Source organism: Lacerta agilis, chromosome 14 (genome assembly GCF_009819535.1).
Source record: "Lacerta agilis isolate rLacAgi1 chromosome 14, rLacAgi1.pri, whole genome shotgun sequence".
Taxonomy (NCBI): Eukaryota; Metazoa; Chordata; class Lepidosauria; order Squamata; family Lacertidae; genus Lacerta; species Lacerta agilis.
Window position 1 is genome coordinate 41,646,927 of NC_046325.1, and position 12,548 is coordinate 41,659,474.

Consider the following 12,548-nt stretch of genomic DNA (forward strand, 5'->3'; position numbering starts at 1 on the left):
ATCTGTCTTCTTAACTTACAGTCTACAGTAATACCTCTGGTTACGTACCGTCCTCCTAGCGAACACTTCGGGTAATGAGCTCCGCTAACCCGGAAGTAGTAGCTCCTGGAAGCAAACTTTGCCCTGGGATGCAAGTGGAAGTCGCTCGCCAGAGGCCCGGGCCTCATGTTAAGAACGGTTTCAGGATAAGAATGGACCTCCGGAACAAATTAAGTTCATAATCGGAGGTACCACTGTATAAAGATTAGTCTATTATAGAGCAACAGCTTGTTTACAAATAGCACAGTATGATTTTAAAGAAATAATGCTTGTTGTCATGAATGTGATTCATTTTCACATAAAGATGTAGCAGTTGTTTGACATAGTTGAGTAGTGCTAGCTCTATTTGGTTTATGTCATTCAGCTTCTCATTTAAACAGGATTTGTGATGATGATGAAGATGATGATTTATTAAATTTATATACTTTTCAGAGTGATTCACAAGATAATCAGGGCAGTTCACAAGGTAAAAATCCTATCCCATAAGCATTTACACTTCAAATAACATCATAAAAGCTGGTCCCTACTTTGCTATATCATGGAATAAGCCCTATTGAACACAGGGAACTTACCGTATTTTTCGGTCCATAAGGCGCTCCGGACCACAAGACGCACTTGTTTTTTAAAGGGGAAAAGCCAGGAAAATCGGTTTTCCTCCTCTAAAAAACACGGAGGGGAGCGCTGGAGGGGAAGCCCCTTCTCCCTTCACAGCGGCTCATCCCCGCTTCCTTAAAGGGACATGGGGACGAGGGGAGAAGGTTTCTCCCCTCCTCCCCATGTCCCTTTAAAGCAACAGGGGATAAGCCTGCTTTTGGCGTCGGGGCGCAGGGTGGTGGAGAAAGCAGCAGCATCCCCGCTGTTTCCTCCACCATCCCATGCCTTGCACCGATCCCAAAAGCCTGCTTTTGGGATTGGCGGGCAGCGCGTGGGGTGGTGGAGGAAATCCTCTACCAACCTTCCTGCCGCCCACCGATCCCAAAAGCAGGCATCGCAGCTGCCTCCCCCCACCTCCCGCCGAATACGGCGGGGGATGGGGGGAGGCAGCAGAGATGTTGGTGGTTCGTGCTAGCAGCTCCGTGAACGGAGCTGCTGGCACGATCCACCAACATCCCCTTTGCTCCCCGCCGCCTCCCCCCATCCCCCGTAGCGTTCGGCGGGACGTGGGGGGAGGCGGCGGAGGTGTTGGTGGATCGTGCTAGCAGCTCCGTGAACGGAGCTGCTGGCACGATCCACCAACATCCCCTTCGCTTCCCGCCGCCTCCCCCCATCCCCCGTCGCGTTCGGCGGGAGGTCGGGGGAAGCAGTGGAGATGTTGCTGGATCGTGCTAGCAGCTCCGCTCGCCGAAAGAAGCTTCTTTCGGTGAACGGAGGTGCTGGCATGATCCAGCAACATCGCTGCTGCCTCCCCCCACCTCCCGCCGAATGCGGCAGGGGATGTGGGGAGGCAGTGGGAGCGAAGCCTTCGCTCCATAAGGCGCACAGCGATTTTCCCTTCCATTTTAGGAGGGAAAAAGTGCGTCTTATGGAGCGTAAAATACGGTACATCTGAATACAGGAAGCATGAATTGGAGCATATAGTTAATGTATCTGGATTTTATTCATTTGAAACTACATCTGTCTATTTTGTAGGAGGTTCCCAGGTGCCTTAAAGCTTGACTTTTCTGTGTCAGAATTCTTGTAAGACAAATAAATGAATATTGCTTAGTTTTTCTTTCTTGCACAAGCATATTCGTCTGCAGGCTTCCGGTATTTATAAAAGTTCTGGAAGTGTTTCTACTCTTGTTAGTTTATAGTTTTGTTAGTTTGCATCCTTGTTGAAGAATAAATGTTGAGTTCTAAATGTTAACCAAAATAAACATTTGACACAACACAGTAGCTTTCCTTGTATGTACCAGTTCCTTTTTATCAATGATATAAAGTTGAGTGTGGATTTTAAAACATGAAAAGCATTTCCTGAACAACATCATTCCAGCACAAAGCTGAACTGTTTCCCCCAGACCTACTGGAGACCTTGCAAAATTCTGCCTCTACACTGTTCAGCAACTGGCAAACCTTCATTTATAGTCATTTCTGCATTATCTGTTCATTGTCACAAGCATGAAAATGAATCCATGACATTTGTCAGGTTACATGTAATATTTCCCTAATGACCTATTAGAGAAAGCAAACAAAACTTCCTTGGAAGGTATACTTTGACTTCTATGCAGGCCTTAATTGTAGCTGTACATGAAACAGAGGAGTGGACAAGTATAGCTTTTCATGGATCAGCAAGTTAATATTGTAGACTAGCAATTATAAGGAAAACACAAAGAAGCATTTGTGTCCATCACTGTCTTAAGATGCTGTTTTAAATGTTCCTTCCCCCACCCCAGAAAATACGTTCAGCCATATTACCTTGTGTTCTAGGTTTCTCACAATACTTTGAATTTTTGTAAATAATGATTTTTGCATTGGAGTGCAAAGTTTATCTTGGCCATGTAGGAGGCGGGTGGTAGAGGAGCATAAGATTAATATACAGTATAGAGCAGAGGTTGGCAACCTAAGGCCCATGGGCCGGAAGCAGCCCATGAGTGTTGCTTAACCAGCTCATGAGCCGCCCCCGAACCGAGCCGCCTGCGTGTGCATCTGCGCATGTTTGGGGTGCCGGAAATCGCTTCTGCACATGCCCAGACGCCAAAAATAGCTTCTGTGCTGGCACGAGTTTCGGTGTCTGGGAATGCACAGAAGCGATTTCCGCCGTCACACTGTGCCGGTCCAGCCCACGGAGAATTTCCGCAGGAGTGATCCGGCCCATGCCTGGTAAGTCTTGCTGACCCCTGGTATACAGGGATCTTGTTTCAGCAGTGCTTAGTCTTGTCCTAAAAACTTTTTTTTTCTTTACGTAGTTTCAGTCTTAGGATGACTGTGTTTTATTAAAATTATATAATATACAAAGAAACTCACTTTAAAAATACAAAATCCCGTAGTTGGTCATGTCAGTTTCAAATAGTGTATTGATGGGAACATTCAGGTCCTTTGTATAGTAGAAAATTGCTTTACTGACAAAACCGTGTATGATGAAATGCATTTTACTTCATAGATAATGGATTTTTTTTGCAGTATAGAAGCTCAGAAATCTAATTTGTTCTCTGTCTGTGATCTAAAACTAATCTGGCTGAAAGTACATTACAGGTTCTATTTCATTGAGGTCATCTGAGCAAGAGTAGACATGGAAAACAACTTCAAATGCAGATGCTTTAGTTTGTCTCACACTAACTATCTTGGAGACACAAAAACAACGGTAAACTCCCCAAAACCCTGTTGTAAATAATCTTCCCTGCAGACTGGGAGTCCAGCTCCCATGCTTTCTGGTCTGCTCTACCAACACATCATCACCTGAAGGACTAGAGAGAGCTGGAAGGGATGAAGGTAGCTGGTTAGGCATCTTCATCTTATTAGAGGTAATAAGGATTCCTTCAGAAAGTATCAGTCTTGTTCAAATGAGAACAAGAAGGAACACAAACTTAGCTAAAAAAAATACAAGCTGACAACAAGGAATGAAGAAGAAATTGAAGAGCACATTGCTAAAAAGGTTAAGCTCTCTGGCCTGTTGGACAGCTCCCCAGTCTAGTTGGTAACAGAAAAATCAAAGCTACACATGAGTAGTGGCAGGAATGGGATAGCATGAAATTTGATACCGGTATTAGATATGTAACTAATTGCAGATTAAGCAGTTCGCTTTTTAACTGGAATTCAGTTTGAGCCTTCCCTTTATAACAAGTGGGTTTAGAATTGCAGCCATTGAGCAATTCACAGCCCTATAGGAGTGTAAAAAGAGTTGGGGCAGACTAATTTGTTTCCTGTGGAGGAGGATGGTCCTGAATACATTTTTGAGTTAATATTCATGGTTTGTGTCCACAGATCTGCATCTCTGCAGCAGGGAAACCTTGGGCCTACTTGATGTAATTGAGATTGTGTTGTCACTCCTTTGGCATGTCTCTAATACATTACTTCACTTCCCCACTTCTGATTTATGCAGCACCTGGCATAGTGCAGCTTCAGTGGTACATCATCACATATTATGATGATGTACCACTGAAGCTGCACTATGCCAGGTGCTGCATAAATCAGAAGTGGGGAAGTGAATATTATGATGATGTACTTTTGCAAGGCCTCTTACAATAATCCTGCATTTTGCCCTGAACTGTAAGAACCACTTCGATGTAGTATTTAGAATGTTGGACTAGGACTAAGCATACTCAGGTTGATATCCCCACTTGACCCTAAAGTTCACTGTGTGGTCTTATTGGCCTAATGTACCCTTTATTTATTTACATAGTTATTATGCCTTTAAGCAGCTTACAAATGTAAAAACCAATTGCACAACAGTGTTAAAATGCACCATAAAAATGCAAAATTGTTAAAATACACAGTGAAACAGTTCCATTAAAATATGCAGTAAAACAATCACATTAAAACAGCATAGCAATTTAAATAGGACTCTGTTTGAGAGATCAAGAGAATGCTTGGGTAAACAAGTGTTTTTCCAATACAGATGGGACCTCTCATATTTAATCAGGGCATATATTTCACAACATGGGTGCCACCATTGAAAAAGCCCACCACAAACCAATAGTCAACAGATTGTAGCATGACTAACCAGGTTACTCTTCTTGATCTTAATGTATTTACTGAACAGTGAAGAGGAATCCAGTCTGAACATGAAAATGGGATCTGGGAACCTGCCTTGCTTTTGTGGCATTATTTATGTAATTGCCAGCACAGCTTCACTGTAACTATACTGTAACACACCACCCAATAAACTTCTATACTGTAACACACCACCCAATAAACTTTCTAACTTCCCAGTTACTTTTTGGCAAAAAAACCAAACCCTTAATTTATATTCCATACTGCAGTTGTGAGATGTTTACTTGAACAATTGGATTTGCAAAACAATTATTTTGACGGGCTACTAATATGATTGCTTATATAACTGTTATTCTAACACCTGTTGGCAGACAAACAAGCAGTCTAACAGCACAATCCTATATGTGATTATTCAGATATAAGTTGCATTGAGTTTGGTGGGACTTGTATCATCACTATTGTTAATAGGGATTATTGAATGCAGAAGAGACACAGAAGTCTATGTAATTAACTGTATGGCTGTAGTGCCTCTGTATATTCTTTGACAATGGATGAGCAGGCCATTGAATATGTATTTTGAAGGGTCTCCTGTAACTAGTGAAACAAGATATTGGCACAGTGGCTGTAGAATGTGTAGATCTCTAGTGGAATAAACATACAGAATACAGATGTACCTTGGTTCTGGAATGCCTTGTGACTCTAACGTTTTGGCTCCTGAACACTACAAACCTGGAAGTGAATGTTTTTTTGGAAGCCTAACATCCCACGCAGCTTCTGCGGCTTCCAATTGAGTGCAGGAAGCTCCTGCAGCCAATCGGAAGCTGCACCTTGGTTTTTGCACGTTTTCGGAAGTCGAGCAGACTTCCGGAACAGATTCTGTTTGAGGACCAAGGTACGACCATACAATAAAAATGATGGATATGAGAAGGAAAAGTTCTCAGTACAACCTCTCCACATACTTGTCTGTAGAGCAGGGGGTTGAGCGGGCTGTTCAGTTTAGTTAGTATAGGAGAGAAACCTATACCACATTGAGTAAAAAGGATCCATTTTCATTGAACCATTAAGGACTCTCCATATGTCGGGTGTTCTGACAATGCAATGCAATGACTGTCTAGCTTAAAAGCAAAATGCAACCATGTGCTCTTATTGAGAAGATGCTCAGACTAGTATTTAATATACATGGCCAACTGTTTACTGCAGATTGCATGGAACTAAGATGTGACCTTGTTACCCTACTTTAGTATTTAATGCCTCTATAAAGTCAGTGGAAGGCAGTGTTTGATAAAATGTTCTGACACTGAGTCATAATATCACATTAAAAGGTTTTGAAAAGGATGGTCTTGGAAAGGCTTTACAGAGAAAACACCTTAGCTTGATGTGTAGAGAAGTGGGAGAATTGTTCCAGGCTTTAAAAGTAGAATTGCCAGAAGGTACAAAAGCCACAAATAGATTAACTGAGTGGAGGGGTGGAAGTACAATAAGGGAAGATAGGAGGAAGAATGGTGAGGTGAAAAGCTTTAAGGCCTAAGACCTCAGTGTTGTTGTGCAAAGCAAGATGAAACCTGTGTTGAAAGTTAAAAAAAACTCCGAGACCAGAGGGAGGAATTGGTGCAAGAGGATTAGAAGAAATTCAAAGATTATTTGAAACGACATGAAAAGATAGACATTTGAAATTGAAATCAGAAGGACATTTTAGGCTACAGTATTGTTAGAAGTTAGTTGAAAATAGGATATAAGTAGTTAGAATTATGTTATGTGGATGTTATTAGGATTATAATAGAGTTAAATTTTGATTAAGGTTTATAATGATAAGATTAGGTGAGAAAGAGGATTTTACAATGCTAAAAAGTTACTAAAGAAGATTAGAAATGAACGCAGAAGAGAGGATTTGAGGAGGTCCCAATATTATGTTATGATTATGATAAAGATACTTAGAATTTTTGTATTTTTTTGTAGTTTTGTAGTTTTTTGTTTGTTGTTGTTTGTTTTGTTGTATTGTTTGTTTTATTGGAAAATTTAATAAATTCTTTATAAAAAAAAGTTAAAGAGGTTAGTTTAGCGCATACCTGCTGAACTGATCAAAAGGAGAAAGTGCCAAGGGAAGGCCGACTAGGTAGTGTTTTCTAGGGAAAGCACAACAAAGTGGTTCTCTCCCCACCCCAGTAGATAAAGTTAGGAAAAGGCAAATTTTGGCAGTACTGAAGAGGAGGAAGCAGAGACAGGCTAGGATAGATGCACAAGTGTAAGAAATGGAAAATGACCCTAACTAGTGTTGGGTAATATTGAATCAGTCTAGCTATTTTTGAGATCCAGATGTTTAAAGGCAAATGTAGTTTAGTGTATTTGCAAGGCATGTAAAGCATCTTTGTGTGATGTGTATTGGACTGAGAACAAAAAGAAAGAAAAATAGAGCCCTCTCCATCCAAAAGTTGTCTGCTCAAAATAATTCCTCATTTATTGTTACAGATGAACAGGAGGCCTTGCAATCTATCATGAAGGATTTGGTTGCACTCAAGATGAGTCGGCGCCCCAGACTGTCTGGTTTTGAAAGCATGAAAACCAAAGACTCTCCGCATTCAAACAGACAGGTACGTAGTATGCTCCTGAACGCTGCTGCTTTGCCTGCCTTGTAATTGGCTGTTATTAACATGATGCCTGCTGAGCCAAATGGATTTCACAATTTTATCCTAATAAAAACCAAGACAGGTCAGAAGATGGTGCCTTATGTTTGCCGTTTGTTGAGTGGTCTTGTCATTTAGAAATTAGAATGTTTGCTTTGGATTTTCTTCTCCTTTGTCTTGCCTCGGATTTTAGCCTTCCAACCGCGTTTCTTATTATTGCACAGGTAATTTTAATTTTTCCTTCATCAGCAAGCAGGAGACCAGGGCAGCAAAGAATTATCTCCTACTCCCACAGATGGCAGGGCCAGCTACTGTTTCTGTGCTTTTATTAAGGTTTTTTTTTTCTTATTTAAATTGTATACCACTCTGGGAGTCTCACACTGAAGGGTATCTTATAAATAAGCAGTCTAACGAGAGAGAGAGAAAGAAAGAAAGAAAGGAAGGAAGAAAGAAAGAAAGAAAGAGCTTTCTCCTTTTGCCTTCAGAGAAACATTCCTGATTATTGCAATAATAAATGCTCCAAGCCTTCATGGTTAAACTCGTCTTTCATTGCTAAGCCCTTTTGCACAAAATCTAATCAGAGGCAGTAAAACTCATTTGCCCAACTCTTCTGAGATTTTTTGACCATAGTGAAGGTTCAGCATGGCTATTCAAACTGAATTCCTTGGCCACTGTAGATGCCTGCTTTCATGGAAAGTCCTTCAGCCAATACTGTAAGACTAATGTGTGCCTCCAGACACTGCTGAACCACAACTCTCATCAGCCCCAGCCAACATGACTAATGGCAAGGAGTTGTGGGAATTTTAGTTCAGCAGCATCTGGAGGCACACAGGTTAGCCACCTGTGCTACAGCAACTATAATTCCTCTTATCCTAACTTGAGCTCTCCTTTTGCTGCCTGCTTTTCTTGCTTTCCAGACAGAGAACATGAGATTCTCTGGTCAGCAGGCTAGAGAGCAGGCAGCCTCACTCACACGGGAAAGACGTGATAGGAGAGAGTTGTGCTTTTGTGAGTGCAGTCCCAACCTCACCTAGGGACTAATTTGGATGCCTTTTGGTCCAAAAAGTTCTGTCTTTTTCATGTTTCACTCCCGTTTGGCATGGTGGGTTATGTAGCTTTCCAGATTTCTTGAATTATTAGTAACATTGATCCTGTTGAAATTGAGGTGGGTCTTTTCCTTTGAAATGCGGTCGTTTTTTTCTGCAGCCCCATCTTTTGGACAGTGTGAAGTTAATGCTTGATGCCTCCTTTCCTGCTTGCTGACCAGAAGGGAACGTAATTATAAGTCCGGCTTTCCCTTTTTCATTTACAAATGTAGCATTGTATTTTTTCTTCCCATTTAAGAAAAAACACAGTACCAGCAACTCAGCTGTCCTGAGCAACCAGTGTGTGTGTGCAGCAGAAGACAAAAAAGCTCAGGTAAGCAAACTTATTTCCCTTCCTGTACTGTTAGAAATTGAGGAGACATTTATATTTTTAGGTGTGTTTAAAATATGTTAACAAAACAAGCAAACAAGAACATTCCGTGCTCAAACCTCCTACCATACCCAACATGAAGAGGCATGCGTGAGATATACATTGAAAGGGGGGGGGCTAAATGAATTTCCTCCACATTTATTCCAGTCCTCCTTGGAATGGAAGTCTTAGAACAGGGGTCAGCAACCTTTTTCAGCTGTGGGCCGGTCCACCGTCCCTCAGACCATGTGGTGGGCTGGACTATTTTTTTTGGGGGGGGATGAACAAATTCCTATGCCCCACAAATAACCCAGAGATGCATTTTAAATAAAAGGACACAATAAAACCATCAATATTCTGAAGCTGTGGATGATATTAAAAACAACAACCTAAAAACATGGTACACTTAGCATCAGATTTAGTTTGACCCACAGTCGAGCTACATGGCTTTTCCCCCGCTTCAAAATCCCAAAGTGCCCCGAGAGTTAACCCCAGTTTTGCCATATATTCTTAAGGCCTGTGTTGGAAATTACATTATAGCTTACCAAACAGGGTTCATGAAAGGGAAGAAATTAAAATGAACCGCACAGAGTAGTTACAGCAAATCCAAACAAATCCACAACTTCTGCTCTGTAGTTAACTCACTAATATATTTTATTGTTTTATGGAAGGAAGGAAATGCCCAAACATGTAGCAGGTGAACTAACAATCTCTTCTTTGGCAGAATGACATCCGGATAAAGTTTGAATATAATGGGGAAAAGCGGTAAGTTTTTTTCTTGTTTTCACATACTTAACTATATTCTGGGCACATTTTGTGTGCTTAGTATAATTTGAATCTGGTTTTAATTAAGGGATTAGTTGTTTGCTAAAGAATCTTGATAACCGGTGATAAATTAGATAGGGATAAATTATAGGAATCAACATGCTTACTAATACAAGAAAGATCCTGTTGCCTTCTTTATAAGGTAGTTGTATTTTGAATCCAGTGGAAATTGCAAGTGTTGACGATATCCATTAACCTGATTAAATTTGTTAGGAGAGCAATGAAAAATAATACAGAGTGTACTGTTTGTGTGTATATGATTTGTATTTTTTATCAGCTTAAGAAACCATTTTTATTAACAATTAATAATTAAAAATACATAACTAGGGTACATTAGCTGGGGTAGCACTGAACAGTAGCCTTTTTACTTCCAACTCCTAGAATTTCTCTCCTGAGTTACAATATGTTACAGAGTTTGGCTCCTACACCCAGTGACCTTAATGTATACTTATTAGCCTGAGCTGTTTTAATTATTATTATTTATTGAACTTATATACCACCCTAATTAAATAAATAGGTGCCACTTAAGGTAAAGGTAAAGGGACTCCTGACCATCAGGTCCAGTCGTGTCCGACTCTGCGGTTGCGGCGCTCATCTCGCTCTATAGGCTGAGGGAGCCGGTGTTTGTCCACAGACAGCTTCCGGGTCATGTGGCCAGCATGACAAAGCCGCTTCTGGCAAACCAGAGCAGCGCATGGAAACGCCGTTTACCTTCCCGCTGGAGCGTTCCCTATTTATCTACTTGCACTTTGACGTGCTTTCGAACTGCTAGGTGGACAGGAGCTGGGACCGAGCAACGGGAGCTCGCCCTGTCGCAGGGATTCAAACCGCCGACCTTCTGATCAGCAAGCCCTAGACTCTGTGGTTTAACCCACAGTGCCACCTGGGTCAGGTGCCACTTATCCTCCCCTAAAATGTAACCTTAACTCACCTTGTCATTATGACACCAAATGTGGCTCCCTGTACCACCCTGTCATGCATACAGTGGTGCCCTGCTAGACGAAAAAATTCGTAGAACGAATTTTTTCGTCTAGCAGGGCACCACTGTAGACACCTTGAAATCAGTGGCTGTAAATTGATTTCAGTAGGCCTTCTCTAAGGAAGAAACATTGGGTGGTACCCAGTCTTAAATTTCTAACAAAGCAAGAAAAGGGTCGGAAAAGATCTGTCCACATTGTACATAAGAACATCAGGTAGCTCACGCATTAATCCACAATCTTGAATATATGACCCAAATGTGAATCCCTGTTCTTCTGTGGGGTTATGTGAGGGGAGTACAGAGTACAGACTGTTTACCTTCTCATCTGTGAACACCAGCATTATAGCTTTAAGATGTTGGTTGTGCAGAGCCAGAAGTGTTTTCAGTTCCTGTTTTATATGTGAGTCCTGTGCAGAAATATTCCAGATTTCTGGGAGCATTTGATATTTCCATTCTTGACATAGGATGCCAGTAAACATTTCTGTTCAGAAGTAAGTCCCTGTGAGTTCAATACATGTTTATTTGTCTTGCCCTCTGAGCTCAATACAGCTTAATCCCAAATATGGTGATTTCCAGGGGTTAGTCCAGTTTTCATTAGCCCCAGTCCACATGGCTAGTGGTCACAGGTAATGGAAGATGTCATCCAACCATATCTGGAGGGCACCATGTTGGTTTACAGTCACATGTTTTGCAGTCATATGTTTTGCAGAGATTATATGTTTTAGGGCAGATGCTTTCTGTTTCAACCTTTAAACACCTGGTGAGGACTTTTCTATGCTGCCAGGCTTATGCAGACAATTAATAAAATACATGTACATAATATTTAGCTGATGGACTCTGATTTTAAATGTTAATGTGTTTTCATTAAATATAAATAAACTGTAAACTGCTTGGTTTTTTTTTTAAAGATGTGGTACATAAATATTTTTAGGAATAAAAATAAGAGGCCAAATGAAATGAACATAACACAGTAAAAAACCTTCCAAACTCTTTCCATACCATAAATATAATTTTTAAGTTAAGTGGGATGGTGGTGGTTTCTCGGAAAATATAAATATAAGTTAGACATTATTCCATTCAAACATAAATATTCAAAGAGATAATACAAAGATTGTTTGACTGAAAAAAAGAGTTTGAGTTGCATCCAGGGTTGGTCATACTGTGATTATAGCCACTGAAGTGATTGGGCGTGAATAGCTTAGGTAAATTAATTTCAGTGGATCTTGAAGTAAAACCTAGCTGAATGCAACCTTCGCTTTGAAATTCAAAATAACAAATATGTACAAGCAGCCACACCCAGGAGATGCTACGTTTCCAGTAACATGGGGGCGCTGGAAGTTCATTCTTGTCAACAACAGGAGCAGTCTGATCCACGGTGCAACACAGCACAGTGTTACAACTAACTTGGAAGTGAAACCCCAGCCCCCTTAGTGATCATCTTGTATGTTTTCCTGGTCAAGCAGGTGTCTTTGAAATGGCATGGGGGACTCGGTAGGGTATGGCTGTCTTACATACCCACTGAAAAGAAAAGCTCAATTGTATGCAAGCAGTAATTATGCAGCTATGTAAGACTTGCTCACAAAATGCATTTCTATGTGTTTGATTTCAGCAAAGCTGCCAGATCTGACCACAAATATTTAAGTCACGAATGGTCTGCTTAAAATTACCCCAATCCATCATGACTTTGCTGCTCTAAAAAAAACCCAGTGGCGGGGTGGGGAAGCTCAAATGCTTATGTGTGTTTAATGAGCTATTTGCCTTTCATAAGGAGTTTCAGTGCATATGTGAGCCAAGCTATGTGCACAGTGTCCAAGTATTATAATTTCAGTTTATTATTGGATTGGTTTCTCATTACTGTATAAAAAGTGTTGTAGACTACTGAGTTGTGTGTGGGTTTTTTTTTAAATAATGAAGACAGCATTTTTAGATGATTGAACCTAGTAGGTTTTTAAGTTAACTTTGCTTTCCAACATGCATGTTATGAACAGCTCAAGCAATAT

General features: G+C 40.9%; 1 protein-coding gene across 1 annotated transcript in view; it reads left to right on the forward strand.

Moving 5' to 3' along the window:
• The window catches only part of MAP3K3 (mitogen-activated protein kinase kinase kinase 3), a 36,613-nt gene that overhangs the window by 5,712 nt on the left and 18,353 nt on the right, over window positions 1-12,548 (forward strand). Inside the window, exons 2-4 of the mRNA XM_033169027.1 lie at window positions 7,135-7,256; window positions 8,634-8,708; window positions 9,469-9,509. Of these exons, the coding sequence (XP_033024918.1) occupies window positions 7,135-7,256; window positions 8,634-8,708; window positions 9,469-9,509 (238 nt within the window). The remainder of the gene's footprint in view (window positions 1-7,134; window positions 7,257-8,633; window positions 8,709-9,468; window positions 9,510-12,548) is intronic.